Consider the following 24,547-nt stretch of genomic DNA (forward strand, 5'->3'; position numbering starts at 1 on the left):
AGAGAGCGAATACAATTGAATTATGGTATACCTTTAAAACATTAATCACAGAAGCCTCGTGTGCTTATATACCATTAAAAAAAATACTCCACGAGGAGGATTCCAAGTTCGATGAATAATGAAGCTGCCAGATTTCTTGAGCAGAAAAAGAAGGCATGGAAAAGTTAGAGCAATAAAAAGTACTGAAGCCTATAACAGCTACAAATTAATCGGTAATAATGCCACTGAAAAGGTTAGGCTGGCAAAGGCAGATTATGAGAAATTGCTAGCAAAGAGGGGGATAAGGAATTCTTCACATGTAAATGCAAAGAAAAGGACAAACCAGATCGGACCCTTATGTAATGGACATGGAATAGTATTAAGATACCCCAGCTGAAGTTGCAGATGAACAACAGTTACTTTTCATCGATATTTACAGAAGAATACGTCAATGAGAAATTATGGGACTGAAGTTGAAAAAAATGTAATTAATCATGTTGAAATTTCACATGTTTATTTAATGAAAAAAGTTTTGAGCCTACAGGCCAATAAGGCTCCTGGGGTTGATGGCATTTACCTTATAATCTTAAGGGAGGCAGCAAGTGAGCGCACTGACCCATTGAGGCTAATTATGAGAGCATCACTGGACTTGGGAATGATTTCATTGAATTGGAAAAGTGCCAGTGTATCTCCAATACATAAGAGCAGTTCTAAGAGTGAAGTGGGAAATTACCAGCCAGACCATCTAACTTCAGTAGTAGGGAAAATCATGGAGACTATGATCAAGGGTGGAATTCAGGATCACTTAGATAGAAATTAAATTCTGAAGGATACTCAGCATTGTTTTGTAAAGGGAAAATCATATTTAACTAATCTGGTTAGCTATTTTGACAGGGACACTCAAGAGCTGGACTAAGGGAATAATTTCGACATTGTTTATTTGGATTTCAGCAAAGCATTTGACTCAGTCCCACATGAGTGGTTACTTTATAAGCTGGAACAGGTTGGAATCATAGGGAAAATCCTTAGCTGGATGGCTTCAGGGCAGGAGGCAGTGATGTCTAAATTTGCAGATGATGTAAAGATTGGTAGAGTAGTTAATGATTGCCGTCAATCAGTGCTTCTTCAGAATGACCTAGATAGACTTTAGGGATGGTCAGAAAAATGGTAGCTGTGCTTTAATTCAGCAGAGTGTAAGGTATTGCACCTGGGAAACAGTAATCCCAAAATAACTTATACACTTGGTGGAGTTGAACTAAAGCCAGTAGTGGAGGAAAGGGACTTGTGTATTTATGATATGGTCAGATAAGGTCTCCGAGCATTGTAGACTTGGTTACAAGGAGGGCCCATAGTGTCCTGTCGATAATTTGTTGAACAATCGCTAGTAGAGATAAGGGCGTCATAATCCCATTATATAAGGCTATTGTTAGACTGCACCTGGAATACTGTGTTCAAGTACCACACCTAAAGGAGACCGCACCTAAAGAATGACATTGTTCTTCTTGAAAGGGTTCAAAGATGGGTAACTCACCTGGTGAGATTGGCAAAGGGCATCCATATGAGGAAAGACTTCGAATATGTGGGTTGCAGAGTTTGGAAACTAGGCACATTAGAGGAGACTTGATTGGGGTGTTTAAGGCTTTGAGAGGCATAAGAAATTTGAATAAGGATGAAATTTTCATAGTTATAAATGATTATAGAACCAGGTATCATAATTTCAAGTTACGTGGGGGGGGGGAATTGCTTAGACTGGATTGTAGGAAGTTTTATTTTAGCCAGCAAGTTGTAAATTACTGAAATAAGTTACCTACATGGGTGGTAGAGGCTGACAGTTTGGAGAAATTCAAAGGTCAGCTGAATAATTACCCTAAGGGAGGAGGAAAATGCATAGGTTGTCCATTTCATTTTCTCTTATTAATTATTATTATTTTTTAATTTTCTTCTTATTATTAATTTGTTTTTTATTCTTATTTTATTTTTTTTGTTATTTTATTTTATTATATATTTTTATTTTTTTTGTTTTGTTTTATTATTATTTTTTATTTTTTTGTTATTTTATTTTATTTTATTTTATTATATATTTTTATTTTTTTTTTTATTTTATTATTATTATTTTTTATTTTTTTGTTATTTTATTTTATTTTATTATTATTTTTTAAATTTATTTTTATTTTTTGGCTGGTGCAGCATAAGCCATAGGCTTCCTTGCACCATGTGGCCATTACTAATACTAAAAATTGTTCCATCCTGTGGTTCAGAAAATATGGTAAATAAACTAGACAAATTTTAAGCATAGAAAAAATGGTACTTACCAAAGAACAATGGATGTAACCATCTTCAAAAAGAATGAAAGGAAACTGAGCTTTTGGAATTAGACATGACAAGAAGAAACACTGGAGTGAGATTAATTTTTTGCTTGCAACCCAAATATTCCTGGCCAGCACTGAGGTAAATCGGCCATTGATAATCAGGATCTTGCAGCAAAATGAGAGTCTTGCATTTGGGTAATAGCAACCTTAAAATAACTTATATATTTAGTCAGGTTAAATAAAAAAAAAGTAGATGTTTTATCTACTTTTTTTTTTATTTAACCCGAATAAGTGTATATGTAATGCCAGAAAAAAAAAGGAATTTTGTTGAAGTTAAACATAAGGAAGGCAACTGGGGTGGACGGAATCTATCCAGTTATATTAAAGGAGACAGCAAAGGAAGTAAGCAAACCCTTAGCCATAATTATGAGAGCTTTCTTGGACTCAGGCGAGGTCTCCATGGACCGGAGGTGTGCAATGTATCACGAATTCACAAAGGGGGTTTAAAAGGTGACACAAGTAACTATAGACTTGTTGGTTTAACTTGTGTTCCAGGGAAAATAATGGAGTCACTGTTTAAAGAAGCATTGCAGGATCATCTAGACGAGACTGCTGTAATAGTTAAGACACAGTGTGGGTTTGTTAAAGGGAGGTCTTGTCTGACCAGTTTGATTGGATACTATGATGTAGTCACAAAGGAACTGAATATCAAAAATAATTTTGATATCATATACTTGGATTTCAGGAAAGCTTTTGATACTGTTGCACATGGAAGACTGCTGTACAAATTGGAGAGGTATGCCATTAAGGGTAAGTTGCTACAATGGATAAAGGGATGGTTTAGTGGGAGACGACAGAGTGGAATCAATGAACACTGCTCTTCACTGACAAATGCTATTAGTGGAGTTCCCCAGGGTTTGGTGCTTGTTCCATTGTTGTTTTGTGTATTCATCCATGATATCGATGAAGGTATATCAGATTAATGTGTAAGTTCGCAGATGATACAAAGGTTGGCAGGGTTGTTAATGACAGTAAAGACAGTATGCTACTCCAACTGGATCTAGATAAGTTGGGCAAATGGGCTGTGAAGTGGCAGCTGAAGTTTAACATTGACAAATGCAAAGTACTGCATATGGGTAGCAATAACCCAAGAGAAACATACCAACTGTGTGGTACTACACTTGGGGAAGTGGAAAGTGAAAAAGACCTGGGGGTAATTGTGCAGTCAAATATGAAGTTTGCTGAGCAGTGCAGATGGGCTACCAGGGCAGGTAATGGAGTCTTGTCAATGATATATAGGAATTTTGCTAGCAGGGATCAGGGATACGGAGGTGATTATCCCATTACAAGGCAATGGTCAGGCCACACCTAGAGTACTTTGTACAGGTCTGGAGGCCTCATTTCAGGAAGGATCTAGAGTTACTAGAATGAGTACAAAGAAGGGCAACAAGATTGGTGAGGGGAACAAAGGGGGTGCTCTTACCAAGAAACTCTTAAGTTCTGCAATTTGCAGCACCTGGAGAGTAGGCACCTGTGAGGTGATCTGATTGAGGTGTATAAGGCCTTGAATGGGTTGAGCAAGCTGAATGCTGGTGAGATTCTTCCTCTTGCTCAGATTAAGAACTTGAGCCTGAGGGGGCATATATTCAAATTGAGTAAAGACAGTTGTAGAATAGATGTACAGAAATTTGCCTTTAGCCAGCGGGTGGTTGATTTGTGGACCAGACTTCCATCTTTCATTGTGTAAGTTGATAGCCTAAATAAATTTAAGGCTGAGCTGGACAGGCATTTGGAACAAATGGAGGGGCAAAATGAGAGGGTTTTTTTTTTTTTTATGGCTGATGCTGCATAAGCTTGCTTTCTTGCATCATATGCCTCTACTAATGCTAATCACATAGGTAGTTTATTTTTATTATTATTATTTTTTATTTTTATTATTTTTTTTTTTGAGTAAGTAAAAGACTGGGGCATCCTAATTGAGGTCTGTAAGAAATGGAGATGAAAAAGTAAATTGATCAAGGGAGAAATTTTTACTGTTATATATAATTTCAGAACTAAGAGTCAAATTGTGGGAAAAGAGGTTCTGACTGGATTTCAGAAAGTTTTTTTTAGCTATTGAGTTACTTTTTTTTAGCTATTGAATTACTGAAATAAGTTGCCTCCATAAGTAGTTGAGGCTCACAGCTTGAGGAAATTTGGTCAGCTGCAGTTTGATTGATAAGAGGAGGGAATCACATCCAGTTTATTTTTGACATTAAAAACATTTTCATGGGCATTATTTTCAAAAAAAATGCGTTACGTTACCTAGAAATCATCACGAAACTCGATGCGCATGCGTTGTACTCGTTGCTGCAGTGACGCAACAAGTACAATGCATGCGTCCAAGAAAAATCAGTTGTACGAAACAAGTGCAGTGACATAACAAATTGCAGTGACACAACAAGTACAATTGAGCAGTGACGCACTGCGTTATATTAGCATAATGATTAATAGGCGAGTGACTGTGCCAAAATCTACAGCCCAGCGTTCGAAGGAATATCGTGAAAGAAAGAAAGAGAAGTTGGATAGAAATGTGAATCCAGATGAAATTCAACAAGAGTATTTCGTTATGCCTGGGAGTTCTCAAAATGCACCCAAAAAAACTCGAGCTGAAATAATGAAGGAATATTGTGAATGGAAGAAAAGGAAATTAGAAATTCAAACTATTCCTAATAATAATGAAATTTAACCACAGAGTTCTACTCCACCTGATACTTATCAGGAATCTAAAACTCCAGTAGAATGAATAAAGGAATATCGTGCATGAAAAAAAGCGAAATTAGAAATGGCTAATAATGAGATTCCTCATTATATCCCTATAGTGTCTGCATGAGCTGACAGTGATTTTGAAAAACTAGTGTACAAAAATCCATTTAGATTTTGTTGTAATGTTTGTGATAATTTATGGTTTCAATTAGATTTGAAACCATTTCAACAACTTCATATGAATTACTTAAAAATGAATTTCATTTACAAGAAGTGAGTACTTTCATGATGTGTAATACATGTCATACTTCTGTTGCCCCCCTTTTTCCTTCGGGGTATGCCTGTGATGTCTATTCTGCTTCAGGTGTTCAAATTGGTTAAGACAAAAATCCGAGCACTCGGCAGTAAAGGGTTCTAATATCCTTTGATCACTGCAGCATACAGATTGCATTGTGTTTTTTAATGGAAAGATCACTTAGTGTCTCTCCACCCCCCCCAAGAATCCATTTTCTTTGTTTATTTATCCTGCCGTGTTTCAAGATGCTGACAGAGAGAATGCGACATACAAATAACACATAACAACATTTATTACAAACAAAAAAAAAATGGTCATGTATACAATATACTTTCACTCAGCATTAATACAATGAATAAAGCATGCATCAAAGTTCTACGTTCTACCTTTTTCTAGACTCATCCGTTCTTTGAATTTTGTCACCTAAATAACTCTAGAATGGATAAACTATGATATACCAAAAATAACTTTACATCTTATTTATTATTAGGTAGGCTCGGAGTATTGAGCGGTTATGCTTTTGGGTGGCCTATGGCATCTTATCAAATATTCTTACTATACTTAAGGGACATATCTAATTAAGCTTGACTATTTTGTTCTCTTTTTGCATTTGGTTTGCTAGGAGGAAAGAAAAAGTATTGTTAGTACCTTCGACAATCACAGTTGTTTCATACCTTATTAAATTAACACTAATTTCTGCCTATAAGAGAGAATAAGAAAGGAAGCATTTAGTTCAATATAAATTTGGTTGTTTCACACATTTTCATTCACACGTAAGAACGGTCTGCTTACCAGGTTAAGTTGGTTTACAAGGAAGTCTTGTAACAGGCTCCAGGAGTTGACTATGGTCTTCTCTGGTCTTCACAATTCTATCTTGTCGGCCAGACCGGATGGTACGGGTAGTTGCTGAAGAGGCTTGAGCGAGCAGCCGATGGTGACTTCGGCAGTGACAGCGACCAGCATTGACGACCACAGGGTTCCACTAAACGACAGCAAACCAACAGCCACTAAGATGGTGGTGGTGGCAAAGATCTTCCAATGACCATAGGAACAATGGTGACCAAAACTATTAGAGCCTCCGGTGGTGACGACAGTGACGATCCTTTCGGCTCATTTTGGGCCCTTTTATATTCTGTGCTCTCCTTTGTCTTCTTGAGCAAAACTCTCCCACTGGAAGTCACGAGTTTCCTGTCCAAGACGGTCCAGGGATGACTCATGCCCCCAAAAGGGTCCTTCTGTCTCTGGTTTTTTGACTTATTTGGGCGCCGTGGTGTCGGAGATATTAGTAAAAATGCCCACCTACTTTTCTTACACTTGTTTCCCTTCTTGTCAACCTCCCATGACTTCTATTCTGTTACCCCGGCCATAAAATCTTTTGGGTATCGCAGTTGGCGAGAAGAGCTGGGCTTACTGCATTCCTTCATTGTATTAATTGATGTAATTCTAGATACAACCTTAGATAACATTCTCTTTGGCTCACTGTATCCTATGTTTGACATATGCTGTGAATGTACTGTTCTTTGGCCTGTGTGCTCTGATAGTCTTCGGGGAAGTTTTATTTTACTTCTCATCAGATATGAGGGGGAAATCATGCAAACTAGTTAGAGCGAGAAGTTTTCACGTTCCCTGGGATACGAAATTTGCCTGGCTACTTCGGGAATACTTTCACTATTCTTTCAACTGGTGCTAGGTTCCCAATAGTTTCATGACTCAGGCTCTATGTTCCTATGTCACAATATTGACAACTGAATATTAGTTTGGATTGGTTGGAATCACAGGGAAAGTAAAAGCTCTCGGGCTAACACTTTCATTAAAAGAGGAATGGATACCAACTATGGCCATGTCAAATGGATTTATATATCCAACACATCCTACTTATTTGCCTCCATTGGATGTTGTAACTGAGCGTTTGATATCACCACGATTACCATTTATGCAAATTTGTCATTTATGTTATGAACATGGACAGTATGGGATCATTGGACAAGTAATAAATGTACCAGTTAATGTAAATATGATGGTTCATCATCAATTACCTAGAGAATTAGATGATGATTATGCCATTAATGTACATATAAAATGAAGATTCATACATAAATCATCATATTTATAAGGATGTGTGCAGAAGAAAATGGTGAAAATATGGTTATGGTATTTGATAAATTCACCTTTGTTTAAATTGTACAGCATAAAAGCGAGTGACGATTTCTTGGGGACAAATGATGATAGTGAACAGGAATATACAGATGAAATTGTGGAACCTGTAAACAAGACTGCTTCTACAGGAATGGGATACATTTAAATAGAAAGGGTGCAAGAGTGTTTGCTGATGCTATCGAGGCAGTGTTAGGTGGGTCGGAAAACTGCTAGATTGTGGGGGGGATACAAGGACTAATAGATTAACAGTAGCCACTGGCAGAGGTGAAAGTGATTCTTGCACTGCTTCTATTGGAATGAGCCACAGCCTGGAAAATAAGATGCAGGATAATTCAGAGACTGCTGGGAATCATTGGGGTACAAGTAAACACATGGGTTGGGTTAGGGTTGCTAAGAAAAACAACAGGTGCATGTATACTTGCGTGTACACCAATGCTAGGAGTTTAGTAAATAAATTTGATGAATTTGAGGTATTGCTCAAAACATCAAAGGCAGATATTGTGGGGATTTCAGAGACGTGGTGTCACACAGATATAAGGAATGCAGAACTGGGATTTGGGGAGTACAATGTCTACAGAAAGGATAGACAGGATAGGAAGGGAGGTGGGGTTATGCTATTAGTTAAGAAACACATAAAATCCAAGGAAGTGAAGCCAGTCGACATCGCTGGACAGTGCAGTGTCGAGTCAGTTTGGTGTGACATAAGCATTGGGAGATCAAAATTGAGAGTAGGAGTGTGCTATAGGCCTAATGACTCTGATGAGTATAATAAGAAACTGTACAGGGAAATAGAGTGGGCCAGTAAATCAGAGAGTCTTATAATGGGGGATTTTAATTTCCCAGATATTGACTGGAATTTGGGGGCTGGTCACTCACACACTAGCAAGGCTTTTGTGGATTTATTGGATGATTGTTTTCTACATCAGCATGTTCGGAAGGCAACTAGAGGGAGTAATAATCTTCATTTGATTATCAGTAGTGATTCTTCATGCATTAAGAATCTGCAGGTAAATGAACCACTAGGTGGCAGTGATCACAGTGTGCTGAAGTGGGATTTACTCACAGAGGTAACTACCATTAGGGGTAAAGGGAAGGGTTATTGCTTTCGTAAAGGCGACTACGATGGACTGAGACAGTATTTAAATTCTATACAGTGGGACCAACTGATGATGTTACCAACAGCAAATTCAAAATGGGAAGCATTCAAAGAACTCATCTTGGAAGCTACTAGGCTTTACATACCAACTAAGAAATATTGTTCAAAGTTTAGGCCTAAGTGGATGTCAGATGAGCTAATGAGACATATGGCAGAGAAGAAAAATGTATGGGATACATACAAATTAACATGTGACACAGAAGCCTATGATAGATACAAGTTGATCTGTAACCAAGTTACAAAGGAGGTTAGGCAGACGAAGGCAGATTACGAGAAATCTTTGGCAAGGAATGCAAAGAAAAACAGCAAAGAGTTCTTTACTTATGTAAACTCTAGAGGAAGGGGATGAATCAGATTAGTCCACTTGATATCGATGGGTCAACTGTTGATGATCCTGCTCAGGTAGCTAACAAACTAAATGAATATTTTGCATCGACATTCACACATGAGGAGTTATTCAGCGAGGGGAAAGCCAGAGGTGTATTCAACTCTGGCAGTAAGCTATAGAATCTTGTAATAACTGAGAGTAAAGTGGAGGAGAAATTGTTGAAGATAAATACAAGAAAGGCACCTGGGGTGGATGGGATCTATCCATTTATATTAAAGGAGGCAGCAAAGGAAGTAAGCACACCCTTAGCCATAATTATGAGAGCTTCCTTGGACTCAGGGGAAATACCCATGGACTGGAGATGTGCAAATGTGACCCCAATTCACAAAGGAGGATCAAAGGGCGACACAAGTAATTATAGACCTGTTAGTTTAACTTCTGTTCCCGGAAAATTAATGGAGGCACTGGTTAAAGAAGCACTGCAGGATCATCTAGACAAGACTTCAGTTATAGCTCGGACACAGCATGGTTTTGTTAAGGGGAAGTCATGCCTGACCAATTTGATTGGATACTATGATGCAGTCACAAAAGAACTGGATGCAGGGAATAACTTTGATATTATATACTTGGATCTTAGAAAGGCTTTTGATACTGTTGCACATGGAAGACTGCTGCACAAATTGGAGCTGTGTGGCATTGGAGGCAAATTGCTGCTATGGATAAAGGGGTGGTTGAGGGGGGAGAAGACAGAGTGGTAATCAATGGACACTGCTCATCGTGGACTAATGTTATTAGTGGACTCCCTCAGGGTTCAGTATTTGATCCATTATTATTTTCTGTATTTATAAATGATATTGATGATGGTATATTAAGCTTAATGTCCAAGTTTGCAGACGATACGAAGGTTGGGAGGGTTGTCAAAGACACTACTGACACTATGCTGCTGCAACAGGATCTGGAAAGGTTGAGCAGATGGTCTGAGAGGTGGCAAATGAAGTTTAACATTGACAAATATAAAGTACTACATATGGGAAACAGCAACCCCAGAGCAACGTATCAACTCTATGGTACCACACTGACAGTGGTAGAGAATGAAAGGGACCTGGGGGGTGGGTGTGCAGGCAGATATGAAGTTTTCTGAGCAGTGCAGACAGGCTGCAAGAGTAGCTCATGGTGTATTGTCGATGATATATAGGAATTTTTCTAGCAGGGATAAGGATGTGATTATTCCCTTGTATAAGGCAATGGTCAGGCCACACCTAGAGTACTGTATACAGGTCTGGAGGCCTCATTTCAAGAAGGATGTAGAGCTGCTGGAACGAGTACAGAGAAGGACAACAAGATTAGTGAATGGAACAAAGGGGTGCTCTTACGAAGAAAGGCTTAAGTTTTGCAAATTACAGTGTCTGGAGACTAGGCACCAGCGAGGTGGAGACTAGGCACCAGCGAGGTGTATAAAGCCTTGAATGGTTTGAGCATGCTCAATGCTGATGGGATTCTTACTCTTGCTCAGAATAATCACCTGAGAGGGCATAAATTCAAATTGAGGAAAGATGGATGTAAGATAGACGTGAGGAAATTTGCCTTTAGCCAGCGGGTGGTTGGTTGGTGGAACAGACTTCCAACCCTTGTCGTGGAAGTTGATAGCCTAAATAAGTTTAAGGCTCAGCTGAACAGGTATTTCGAACGCACAGAGGGGTGACGTGGAAGTGGTTATTTATTTTTTTTTTTTATTTTTGGCTGATTCTGCATAAGCTTGCTTTCTTGCATCAAATGCCTCTACTAATGCTAATGATGATGAACTGTTGTTAATTCAACAACAAAGATTATTATGGTCTGAAAATAAATATTTATATATAGCATCGGGTCAGAAATCATCTCCAAGTTTCATATTTGGTATACATGCAGAAGAACTTTCTTTTCCAGCTATATATTTGGGACATGCATGAAAATTTAAAAATTTATTGAAAATTACTCCCTTTATGATGGCATCTAGTTAAATTTGTAGATCTGATCATCATGGAGTAACTCCCCAACATTTGCTATATATTGCAATGAAAATGATGCAAATGCATACCACAGAAAATTTGCAAATTGCATTTAAATCAGTAGGAATAACAGCTAACGTTACTTGTTCTATATTGGAATTGAAAGAATTTATAAATAAGTCATTAGAGATTGCTTCAGAATTTATTGGTCCAGAATTATGGCATTCACTACAATTTCATGAATTAGTACGAGCTGTTCGACAGTCCGATAGTACATTTTCTAAAATTCTTACAAAAATAGGCAATGGAGAAGTGTTATTACCAGATGAACTTAAAATTATAGAATCGAGATTTGTTACCAAAGAAGATGCTACTAATTTATTTCCACAAGGGATTCGAAATAAAATTCATAAAATGTCAGTGACTGAAATTGCAGGATTTCCATACGTTCTACCATTATTGAAAGGAAAGCCGTACATGATTACTACAAATATAGCTGTGGCTGATGGATTGGTAAATGGTGCAATTGGTACTTTAGTATATTTCAAATTTGAGGACGACGAAACAGCTAAAAAAGTATGGATGAAATTTCTTGAGTCAAAAATAGGATATAACCTTCAATCTCATTATAAACAATATGTGAAAGATAAACATTTACCTATTAGTTTTATAATAGTCAATCCGTACCTATTATAAAATGATCAACTACAATTCCATTCAAGAACAATAGGAAATTAACATGTAGACATACACAGTTTGCTTTAGTATGTGCTTGTGCTTTGGCTATACATAAATCTCAAGGAGGGACCTTCGACAAAGTTGTATATAATTATGAGAAAGATCATCAACAGCAACTTGTATACGTGGCATTATCTCGAGTGACCTCATTGCAAGGTTTATATATTACAAATCCCCACAATGATTTCACATTTCACCACGGCAAAGCTACTAGTAATATAGACCTTCGTGCTGAACTAGATCACTTGAAAAATAATAAGCCACCATCTCTACAGGATGAACTGCAAGATTTCATACAAAGTGGTATATCTATATCGTCAATGAATGTACAAAGTTTATGGGCCCATGTTCGAAATATCAAAATGGACACAATCTTACAGCAATCCAAAATATTGATATTAAGTGAAACGTGGTTGGATGATGAACATATATTACTTAAACCATTCCAGTGTGTGACTCAATTTAAAAGGTCAGATGTTCGTAGTGGTGGTGTTGCGATATATCAATGTGAAAGTTCAACTATCATCAGTACACCACATATCTTTGCACAACATAATAGCAGCAATGTGACAGCGGTATCAGATGAAATTGGAGATATTTGTGGATCTTTATGCAAATTCAATAGTGAATCTATTTTCATCATTGCCATATACATCACTCCGGGGATGTCGTTAGATAAAATTCATAAACAAGAATTTGATGCCGTATTCCATTGAAGGTGCAAAATTATTTGAAGAACTACTGGATTGTATACGTATAGTACTCACTGCTGATTTCAATCTAGAATTAAATTCTGAGGCTGGAAAGAAGTTTTGTAAATTTACGAAAGACGTCTTCAATTTAGATATTAAGTCACCTGCTTTAGTAAATACTACACGTAATGGAACGACAATTGGAGTATTCAATTAAAATCATTTGAGTGTCAAAATTATATATCTTATTTCAGTTTTAGACCAATATTTTAGTGTTATTATAATATATTTTATACGAATTATTTCATTGTACACTAGTACAATGAAAAATTCCATTCATTGTTGTTTCATTGTGCTGAAATTATTTTTTTCAATAAAAATAATGCAGCAATACTTTATTTATTTTACTGTACCAGTTTCATAATGAGTTCCTGCAGTAAAGACATTTTTAACGGCTGCCGCTGTGACATTATTAGTGACACTATCAGTCTGAGAGTAGAGTGGCAGCAACTCATTATGTACCTGGTACATAATTTTAGTCTTTTTTTTATTATTATTTTATTTTTTTGCTGGCACAGCAAAAGCCTAGAGCATCCTTGTGCCATATGGCTAATACTAATGCTAATTTTAATAATGCTGTCACAGTAGGTCAGTCAGGTATTCCTAAACAGGGTCTAACTGAAGTTTTAAAAACTAGTTAAATGAAGAAAAGGAATAGAAAACTGCTTATACATAAGGAGCCCAAAAAAGCATAATATTTGCAAAATAATAAAAATTGAATAAATAAAACCACATGGTAAACATAGTAAACTGACATACTGACTAAAACTAAATAAAAATTTTGAAGAACTGGAACTGAAAAGAGTACTAATCCAAAAATTATTTACAGAATTTTAAAAAATATATTTTGCAAAATTATTTTGAAAAAATTCTTGAATTGGTTTCTTTTTAGGTTAGGCATCTCAGGTTGTAATTGTATAATCATCTGGAAGTTTTTGAGGTACAATCTTCTAAGAGGATGGAAACTTATTCTTAGGTAGTTGTCTGTTGTGATTTTCTAGATTTTCAAAGCTTCATAGTATTCAGCTGCTCCTCTGAGTGGGTAATATCCTTGTGTACAGAGGTACTGACTCCAAGAGTTGTAATCTCCTATGAACACTGATTTGGATGGGAACTGGTTTTCTGTTGGGAAAGAATCTGCTCATTAAAGAGGTTAATATATTCTTCATTAAAACAAATACTTTGTTTCAGTTGATGACATTATGATCTGTAACGTATGATGTAGAATGATTCCTTGAAGTTTGTTCTGCAACAATAAGGAGAATCTGCAGCTAAGAATATGGTAGAGTTGAAATTCCATTCCGATGGTTTCAAGAAAATGTCTGAACTTGCCATTATTATACAAGCCAATCCAATGTCTGTGTTTTGAGGAAAGTACGTTTGCAGTGTAGGATTAATAGTGGCAAATGATGTAAGAAAGTAAGCTTATACTGCATCAGCCAAAAAAGACCAAGATAGTTAATGTACATGGTGCATTACATTCCAGACACAGTAGCAAATAGTAGTAAATCATGATTTATATAAAAAAAAAAGAAAAAGAGAGCAAAAAATCACCAACTTTTATGCATGAACTAAGAACATTTCACATCTGCCTCATTGCCTATTCACATCCAATGAACGGATGTGTGGATGCGAAATCATATCCGTTCTTCCAACCAGTGCATGGCAGCAGTTGTAATATTTGCTGCTTCATCTATGATATATGAATAGCCTATGTGATGTGAAAAAATAAATAATTGCCAGATTTCTATTGGTCCAATTTTAAAGAAATTTGGGAAGGCTTGACAGATTGATCTAAATTTGTTCCTTCAACTTCCATTTTCTTTAACAACCTCCCTTCATACATATTTCCTGAAAATTACAATCTACAGAAATTAAAGTATTAAGTATTGGTTATTCAGTAGTAAGAATGTCAACAAGTATTTTCTTTCAGCTTCTCAACTTTTAACTCATCCCATGCACAGTACTAAGTACTATAGGTTTTAGTACCTCTTTTGATTCATTCTGATATGAAATTTTCCATTCAGTGTAAACAGGTGGCTCAGAGGACATGTGTCTCATCAACATGATTTCTAGGACTCTTTTAATAGTATAAGGACTTTGTTATCTTTCCATGTACAAGATGGTGATTAGCATTAGCAATGACAAATGATGCAAGAAAGCAAGCTTTATAGTGTCAGCCAAAAAAAAAAAAAATCACCTATTCACTACCTCTGATAGTTTGTCTAGGTCTTCCTTGAAAATATTTAAACTATCAACTTCCTCATCAACAGAAGTTTGTTCTCACAATCAACTTGCAGGTTAAAGGCGAACTTCTGCACATCTTTGGTCCTTTTGTCGCAGACATTCTCTCAGATATGCCAGACAAGCTGTACTTGCTACCTGGGAGTCTAAAACACTGATGGAACTGATATTCAGGTGACACTCAAGTCAAGTGGGCCCAATTTCAGTGAAGTCCAGATGGTCTGTGACAGCCAAATCCTCTGCTTGTACCTTCACAATGGTGGGACTGTTAGTAATCCTGGGTATGACCTCCATGCACAAGCACATTGTGGGTGACCACCTAGGTGTGAACCAACATAAGCAGGGGTCGAGGTGTGGCGCCCACACCACATGGAGGAATGCCGCGCCTCTGTGTTACCAGGCAATACTAGGTGGTAGATGACGCTCATCAACCGGTGCAATACCACCACTTTGCTTATTGGAGGCTTGAAGTGTTAACACATGTTTAGTCTCCAGTACTAAGTTCCAGTCAACCCTTCCCCATCTCTTCCATCATGCAGTATGACTGATGACTTTTGCGGTTATGATGTACATCATGGCGAGATCCAATCTTTCTTACATTTTGAGGGTACAGCTCTAAAACGGTATTCGCAGGCCGGCCGCTAGTTAGTACAAAGGGCCGACCCAGCTGGTCAAGATGCTAAGGCTTTTGCAGTTACTAATAACCTTGCACAGATTGTTCATTTACCTACCAGAATACCTGACAATCCTAACCATACAGCCAGCATGCTTGATCTTTTTCTCACAAACAACCTTTCTAAGTACTTGGTCGAAGTGAGTGGTCCTTTACGCACCTCAGATCACAACTTGGTGATTATCTCTTTTCCAATGGAGCCTTTATCTCATGGCTAAACCTATTGGCACCGCTCTAGGAGATCTGCTACTGTATAATCTAGCTACCTCTGCTCTGCCAGATAGTGACTGGAGGGAGTACGAGTAGTGTGTATGCAGGGGGCATTGTTGAGGCCACGTTATGTCAAGGATCTGGGTATATTCTTACCATGTGTACGCCATATCCAAAAATTTCATTACTTCATACAGCATGTTGTCCCCCCCCCCACTTTTTCTTACTATTGAATACACCATGAATTATCAAACTAATAGAGTAAGCTTATCTGCAAAAAGATCTAAACCTCCCAAACACTTCTTGTTCATTTCACAAATATACGTGATCTCAGTTCTAATCTTAACGTTGTCCATTTCCACTTGCAGTCTTCTAAACCCCATATACTTTTTCTGACAGAATCTCAGTTATTGGTTGATTCAACTACTACTCATCTCACTTGCCCAAATTATTCGCTGTATGATTCTTTTAGCCTCAAAGGTGCTACTTGTGCATATGTCCATTCCGATATTCTCTGTCAGAGACTTGGTATTTGGAATCTCCTCTTTTCGATCTTCTCTGGCTTAAAATCTCTCTACCTCATTCTGTCAAATTCATTTGTTGTCTCTACCATTCTCTCAACTCCACTAATCACTTGGATCTCTTTGACTTCCTCTCTTTCAACTTCACTTTCTCCAGTCCAAATTTCCTAATAGTGAGAATTTTCCTTGGTGATTTTAATATTCACAACTCCAGCTAGCTTCTGTTTTCTAGTCACACCGACTCAGCTGGTCCAGATGCTGAGGCTGTTGCAGTTACTAATGACCTCACACAGATTGTTCATTTACCTACCTGACAATCAGAATACCTGACAATCCTAATCATACAGCCAGCATGCTTGATCTCACAAACAACCCTTATAAGTACACGGTCGAAGTGAGTGGTCCTTTATGCACCTCAGATCACAACTTGGTGATTATCTCTTCTCCAATGGAGCCTTTATCTCATGGCTATTCCTATGAGATAAATGTAATGTTGGCTTTACAAGAATGTGAAATGGCATGACCTGCGAGATTTCTTTTCTTCTTTTCCTTGGTCGGATTACTGTTTCAAAACTTCTGATGTCAACGTTTGCTCAGATCATGTCAGTGAAATTATTCATTGAAAAGACCTCTGGAGTCAGGATTTCTGCAATTCATCTGTAATGCTACTAAATAACACTGACTAGGATCTGTAAAACATCTTTATTATGATAATATAAAATAAAATAAAATACATGCATACTGATCGTATAACTATATGTTAAAATATTAAACAAAATAAAATAAATGTTGTATAACAAGAATAAAATGTATAAAATTAAAAGCGATAAAAATTGTTTAAAATCACTAGAACCACTAACACAGGAGCTTTCGGCGGCAGCGGTCACCCACATCAGCTATAGTGGTTGCGGGATGACCGACAATCTATATGTACCACACATCTTAGCAGGTCTGTGACATGAACTGTGGCGTCTGCGCACTTCTCGTGCATTGGAACCGGAAAGCGAATGGGCCACTCTAAACCGTTCGTCTCTTTGTAGGATAAGGGCTTCAGAGTGGATGAATGCGACAGCCCTTATCCCTATTAAGACTGTAGTGCTCGTACAAACATATTCTTAAACTCTCTAGCCATTTCCGGCTCCAAAAGCCATGTGCCTTATCCACGATCACAGCTTCTTTAGCAGTAATTCCATGCCCAGTTTCCCAGGCATGTTCCACTACAGCTGAACCTCTGCAATTTGCAGTCTTAAGGACTCTATTGTGTTCCCCCTGGCAATCCTGCAGTCTGCATTTCGTTTCCCCCACATAACCCCCCCACAATCAGGACACTCAATTCCATATATGACCCCACTAGTGTCATTACCAGCAATAGGATCTTTAGTTGCGGACACTACTGTGTGCAGCCTCCAACCTGGCAGCTGCACACAACGTGTCTTACACGAACATAGGATAGGGAAATGTGTTCCGAAATGCTCGGATAGTTAGGAATGTATGCGGTGGAAACAGGTGTAAAAGCATCCCTGCGACTGTTGTTTGTACCTCTTAAACACCTCTCATTGGTGCTCTGGGGGTAACTGCATGTTACTAGGTTCGCTGTAACACGTTTAATCTCCTCGCCTCTCTCTCTCTCTCTTCAGACGAGGAGCAGTGGGACCCCCACCCTTTCCATTAAGGCCTTTACCGTGCTATTTTTGTGGCAAGTGGTCTGAGCTGTTTTGAAGTGTGTGTGTATTGGCCCCGGCACATAGGTTTTCTCTAAACCTTAGTTTTCAAGTGTCGGCCTTCTCTGTATATGCACTTTAGGGGTACCTGTCAGACCCATTGTGTCATTTGTTGGCAGTCCGATGCATGCACTATCCAGATTTCTGGCTGAACTTGTCCCCCCATAGTAGGACACTCGGATCATACTATTAAAAACAGCAGGGAATTTGTACAGTTCATCCGTGCTCAAGAGGTAGAAGAGGGGGAGGTTATGGCATCCTTTGATGTCATTTCTTTGTTCACATGTATACCTGTCGAACAAGGCTTGGATTGTATGCGGAATGCTTTGAGTAAAGATGGTACTTTGAAAGATAGGACAGCCCTAATTAGTGAAGATAGTTGGTGTTATTGGTCTGGAGCCGAAATCGAGAAGGATATATTGATTGACAGGTAGGCATGGCAAACGATGAAATTATTGGTGGTGGGCATGACAGACGACAAGCTACTGTGTAATCATTGGTTGGCATTATAATGTGTATTTATGATTAAAGAAAGGTGCATAATAGTTTTGTGATGAACGGTAAACAGGTAATAATAGCGATGAATCTTTTAAAGATGGAAGAAATTTGTAAGGAAAATAAAACGTTGGTTGATTTTTTGATGAAAACTAATTTAATAAAAGTTTTGTTCTGTTCATTTTTATGTTCTTCATTATGTTTTTTTCTCATTATTAAAAGCAGATTTTTGGAGTTCATGAATGTTTTTACCGTATTGTTGATTTAGGTTTGGTTACGAAAAAAGGAAAAGGTTTCTTTATATTTTGTGACTTAACCTTAAACGTTAGGTTAGGAAATAATAGGAAAAGAAAGAGAGAAAGATTCTTTATATATATAGCTAAATTAAAATAGAATATTTGCCAGTAGCATGGCAAACCAGTAGAGTGAAAATGAACTAAATGAAAAAAAAAAAAAAAAAAAATTTTTTTTTGTTAGTTTAGTTTTTTTTGTTTAGTTCATTTTTACTCTACTGGTTCGCCATGCTACTGGCAAATATTCTATTTTAATTTAGCTTATTATAAGCAACATGTATTGGATTGTGCTTTTCTGCTGCCACTGATGTTAGTTTTTCTTCTATTTTTTCTTATTTATTTTTAATATATATTTTTATTAATTTTTATCTCTCTATTTAATTTTTGGATTATTTGGATTATATATATAGTGAATAGCTATTGAGGTGTTGATTGATGTTATGATATGTGTGTATCCGCATGATTGTCTTTAAAAATTAAAGCACAGTAATAAAAAATTAATATTCTGTTAATAAACAATTTGAGCTAGTCCACCCATGATTCTAAAGAAAAAAAGGTTAGGCTCAAGCTCCCATGGGATTCAAGTGGAGGTAACCTGACCTTTTTTCACCATTATGGAAAGCGTTCATTAGGGCATGTGCAATTAGGGCAAGTGACCATTAGTGCTTCTGAGTGCTACTAAAGTGATACTAAACCAATGTTATCTTGTGTTATGTTCACGCACCAATCAGCACATCGTTTGCCATGCCTACCTGTCAATCAATATATATCGTTCTCGACTTCTGCTCCAGACAATAACACCTACCGTCTGTTTATCGAGAGAGCAGCGCTAGAGTACCGTATTGGGAAACTAATTTTCCGCTTAAGTTATTCGACGTTCTCGTGTTGGCTTTCTTTATCCTCGCCAGCTGACCTGCTAGCATCCCATTTTTTCTTCCAATTCGTATTAATGATCTTGGTAAAACACCTCCCGATTCCCAACATGCTCCATTCAATGCCTCCTATGGTCTTCCGTCAAAAGGATGTCAGAAGGATTTTGACGAAACTTGATGCTCAAAAAGTTCCAGGTCTGATTGTGTTTCTCCACTTGTTCTCAAAACCTGTGCTTCTGAACTTTCTTTGTTGCCTTTTTTCACTTTCTTATTCCAAAGATGTTTTTCCTTCTGCTTGGTAATTTTCTCATATCCAGCCAGTTCCTAAAAAGGGTGACAAATCCCTCCCATTCAATTATTGTCCCATTGCAATTACTTCTACTCTTTCTAAAGTAATGGAGAAATCAATTAACTGCCAACTCTTAAACTTCCTAGAAACTTTCCATCTGATCAGCGATCACCAGTATGGATTCTGTCAGTGTTGATCCACTGGTCATATTCTGGCTTATGTTACCCATTTATGGACAAATTCAGTGGAAAAGTTTGTTGAAACACAAGCAGTTTATCTTAACATCTCTAAGGCATTCAATCATGTTTGGCTTAAAGGTCTTCTAAACAAGCTTCCATCTTATGGTTTGCCAACTGTTTTTTGTAATTGGTTATCCAGGTTTCTCTCTTATCGCTCACTGAGGGTGATGGTAGATGGCTCTCTGTCTTCTAACCTCTCCACTAATCCTGGTTTCCCCCAAGTTTCAGTTCTTTCCCCCACTCTTTGCCTCTTGTATATTAATGACCTTCTTCCATTGACTCGAAATCTTATCCATAGTTTTGCCGATGATAGCACATTGCATTCCACTTTTCAGTTTGAGAAATCTTGCTCTGCTCAATCAGCTTCAGCTTCTTGAATATCTGCTATCAATTCTTTAAATACCGATCTACAGGTAATTTTCTGGTGGGGCAAAGAGAACTTAGTTGATTTCAATCCTTCTGAAACTCAGTCCTGTCTTATATGTCGCAAAAAGGATTCTTCTGCCCCTATGCTTATCTTTGGTGACACTCCGATTTCTAGGCAAGATGATATATCTCTTTTGGTGATAATCCTGACTTCTAATCTGTCTTGGCACAAGCATATTGCGAATATTGCTTCCTCTGCATCCTCTTTTGCTCTCGCCTTTACTTTTTTTCCAAACAGCTGTTCACTCTGTACAAGTTGCAAATCTGTCCTACCATTGAATATTGTTCCCACATCTGGAGCCATGCCCCCAAAACCTTTCTCAGGCTCCATTCAGAAGAGGGCAGTTTGGTTAATTAATTACTCATCTTTAACAGAGTCTCTCCACTCACTGTCTCATAGACGTACTGTTTCTGCTGCATGCCTTTTCTAAAGATACTTCCATGGGCACTGTTCTTCTGAATTGGCTTCTATAATTCCTGCTCTCTGTTTCAAAACAGTCTGAACACATGCCGCCACCAGCCAACATCCATTTACTGTCCAACTTCAAATTCATAGAACCAACTTTTCATCTTCCTCGTTTATTCATTCAACTACCATTTTCTGGAACAACCTTCCTTCATATGTCTTTCCTGTAAATTACAGGCTACAGAAGTTCAAGTCTAATGTCAACAAATATCTTCTTTCATCTTCTCAACCTCCAACCCAAGCATGGTACTAAGTACTATAGGTTCTAATACCTCTCATGTTTGGGGTTTTCACAAAAAAAAAACAAAACAAAAAAAAAACATTATTCTGCAACCATCCTTCTTCAATTTGAATTTGTGTCCCCTCGTCCGAGGTCTAAGCAACAGAAAGAATTCCATCAGCATTGAGATTATTGAATCAATTCAAAGCCTTAAACACAATCACCTCACAAGCACCTAGTCTCTAGATGCTGCAATTTGCAGAACCGAAGCCTTTCTTGGTAAGAGCACCACTTTGTTCTGCTCACTAATCTCATAGTCCTTCTCTGTACTCATTCCAGCAGCAGCTCTACGTCCTTCCTAAAATGAGGCCTCCAGACTAGTATGCAGTACTCAAGGTGTGGCCTGGCCATTGCCATATACATTGGGATAATCACCTCAGTATCCATGCTAGCAAAATTCCTGTATATCAATGACAAAACCCCATCAGCTGTCCTGTCAGCGTTGCTCAGAGAACTTCATATCTGAGTGCACAGTTACACCAGGTCTTTTTCGTTTTCCACTAACCCGAGCATAGTACCACACAGTTAGTATGTTATTCTGGGGTTTGCTACGTATATGCAGTACTTTGCACTTATCATTGCTAAATTTCAGTTTCCCATCTGCCTAATTTTCTACATCCTGTTTCTGTAGCATGCATTTAGAATATATATTCAGGTCTGAAGACTACCTAGAAAAATACATTGCATTTCTGGTGAGAGTTCAATGAAGGATGACTAGTGCAAATTGATGCATATATGAAGAATAGCTTAAGAAGTTTTGATTTCAAAGTTTTACAACTAGAAATCTAACAGGAGGTCTGATTGAGTTTTAGAAGCTATTGAAGTTGTTTAAATTAAATGAAGATTTTTGTTCTCCTTTGTAGGTAAGACAAGAACTGGGGAACATAAATATAAATATCAGGGAAGAACAGAAGATAGGAATGAGTTCCCTCTGAATATGCATTTGTTTGAATAAATTCAAAGCAGAATTAGAAGATTACCTTGTTGGAATAGTATGAACATTGTTTTATTTTATTATTGTTTTACTTATTTATTTTTGGCTGATGCAGAAAAAGTCCACTTCAGTCATTTGATCTTACTAATACAAATTAATTTAGTGTTTTGAATGGTCTGGATATATTGTTTTTCAACATTACAGAGTCTATAAACAAATTGCTTTTAATATGTGAACTTAATATTTTAATTGAGTTTACTTAATTTTAATCGCTTCTTTAATTTTCCTTTTTTTTTAATACTGTTCATTTCCAATAAGCTTAACTTTTTTTGAATAGTTTTTTTTTTTTTTTTGGTTAAATATGTATATTTTGCAATTTCGGATATTTTGTTTTTTAATTTTTTCTTTTGCTTTGTGTTCATTAGTTGTAGTATAAAACCTACAGACCCTACCCATTCCCAACATATTTGGAAGAGAGGGGAGATTCAGTTTTGACTCGTGTTCCAAAATCTCTTCATCAGAGGTTTTGCAGCATGATGCTTCAATAAGATTGTTTATGTTGTGGAGTAAAAGTGTTGTGAATTAACCAGTATTTGTATGAAAATAATCTAAGGGAATGTTTTCTTCAAATTTATGATTTAAGATCTTTTTTTTTTTTTTTCTTATTACAGAGTTATAATAAACAGCATATAACTTGGTGTATCTTTTTATCTTTAGCCATTTTGTCACACTCAGAAGATTGCAAAATACTACCGGGCTAGTTCGGTGAGTTTCATTCATATAACATGTTTCATATCTTTGCTTACTGAATCAAATAGCATTATTTGAAATGCATTTTAAATGCTTTCATTCAGTTTTCTAAACTAAATTAAACAATATCTTTTTTTTTTATTGTAGGAAGGATTTTTTTTTTTTTTTTGTGAATTCCTTGCAAATATAACCTGGACTTATTCCATTCTAGCATTAGAAAACACTTATAAGAGCTTGATACAGGAAACAGAAAGTGGTTTAAAGAGTGTTTAATTTTGGTCTGAAAGCTGTTGCTTTGTGAGGCTCTTGAATCACCAGGGCAGTGATGGTGATAATTCTCTGTAAACAGTGACAAATAAATGTGTATGTGAGGTGCTATCTGATGATTTCCCTGAGCTGTTGTCATATATATACAGGAATTTTGTTAGTAGGGATAAGAAGGTGATTATCTCTTTGTATAAGGCAATGATCAGGCCACACCTTGAGTACTGCATACAAGTGTGGAGGGCTCATTTTAGGAAGGATATAGAACTGCTGAGTGTTGGCGAGGGGGGAAAAAAGGGGTGTTCTTACCAAGAAAGGCTTAAGTTCTGCAAATTGCATATTCTGGAGACTAGGCACTTGCAAGGTGATATGAGTTAGGTGTATAAGGCTTTGAATGGTTTGAGGAAGCTCAGGTTATGCATCTGAAGGGGCATAAATTGAAATTGAGAAAAGACAGTTGCAGAATAGGTGTGTGAAAATTTCCCTTTAGCCAGCAGGTGGTTGATTGCTGGAATAAACTTTCATCTGTTGCTGTGGAAATTGATAGCTTAAATAAATTCAATGAAAAACTGGACAAACTTGTGGAGCAAATGGATGAGTGAAATGGGAAGTTTTTTTTTGTTTTTTTTAGTTTGGCTGATGCTGTATAAGCTTTCTTTCTTGCATCATATGTCTGTACTAATGCTAATATATGTTATTTATTGTTTAGAGGGAAAATAGTAATTATGTACGTTTTACAAAGGTCCAACACCATAGGATGATGCAGTAATGGCAGTGGACCTTGATTCTAGTAACAGTTAGTTGTTAGATCTTATTTAGTTCTTGTATTTGTTTATATGCCATGATGATCACCAGGTTGGAGGAGATTACAGCAGATGATGAATATATATATTTATTAATTATATTTAGCAGTAATGGGCTTGAACTATAGTCTACCCAAAGAGCATGTGATACTGCACTTTCTCCTGGCCACTTCACTATGCCTGTTGTTGTTAGCCATCATGATTTGATTAAATGTTATCACATGTCACTCTTCTGGTACTGTTTATTCAGTAGTAAGAATATCAGTCTACACAGTGCATAGTGAACATAGTGTTGAGGCTCAAGTGGCACCATTGGTTGCCGACAACTCTACTATCAGTTATAGGGTTCTGTTGTTCTTCTAGCCCAGTGGTTTCAACCTTTTTTTAATAACGGCACCCCTAAGTAGTTTATTTTATTTTGAGGCACCCCTACTCAATATAATATTAAAATATATGTATGTTATATGATATTTATAACCCAAATTACGTGGCACCCCTGGAATGTTGTTGCTGCACCCCGGTTGAAAACCACTGTTCTAGCCTCTCAGCCTAGAGGCCAATGGAGTAAACACAGTGCATAGTGGACACAGTGTACCGGGTCAAGTGCCACTGGTGATTGC

The 24,547-nt window shown here is 37.2% G+C and overlaps 1 protein-coding gene across 1 annotated transcript in view; it reads left to right on the forward strand.

Moving 5' to 3' along the window:
* The window catches only part of P5CDh1 (delta-1-Pyrroline-5-carboxylate dehydrogenase 1), a 186,049-nt gene that overhangs the window by 35,261 nt on the left and 126,241 nt on the right, over nt 1-24,547 (forward strand). Inside the window, exon 3 of the mRNA XM_090373981.1 lies at nt 22,828-22,875. Within this exon, the coding sequence (XP_090230107.1) occupies nt 22,828-22,875 (48 nt within the window). The remainder of the gene's footprint in view (nt 1-22,827; nt 22,876-24,547) is intronic.

This window comes from Mastigoproctus giganteus, chromosome 5 (assembly GCF_048544385.1).
Source record: "Mastigoproctus giganteus isolate SK-2022 chromosome 5, ASM4854438v1, whole genome shotgun sequence".
In the NCBI taxonomy this organism is placed as follows: Eukaryota; Metazoa; Arthropoda; class Arachnida; order Uropygi; family Thelyphonidae; genus Mastigoproctus; species Mastigoproctus giganteus.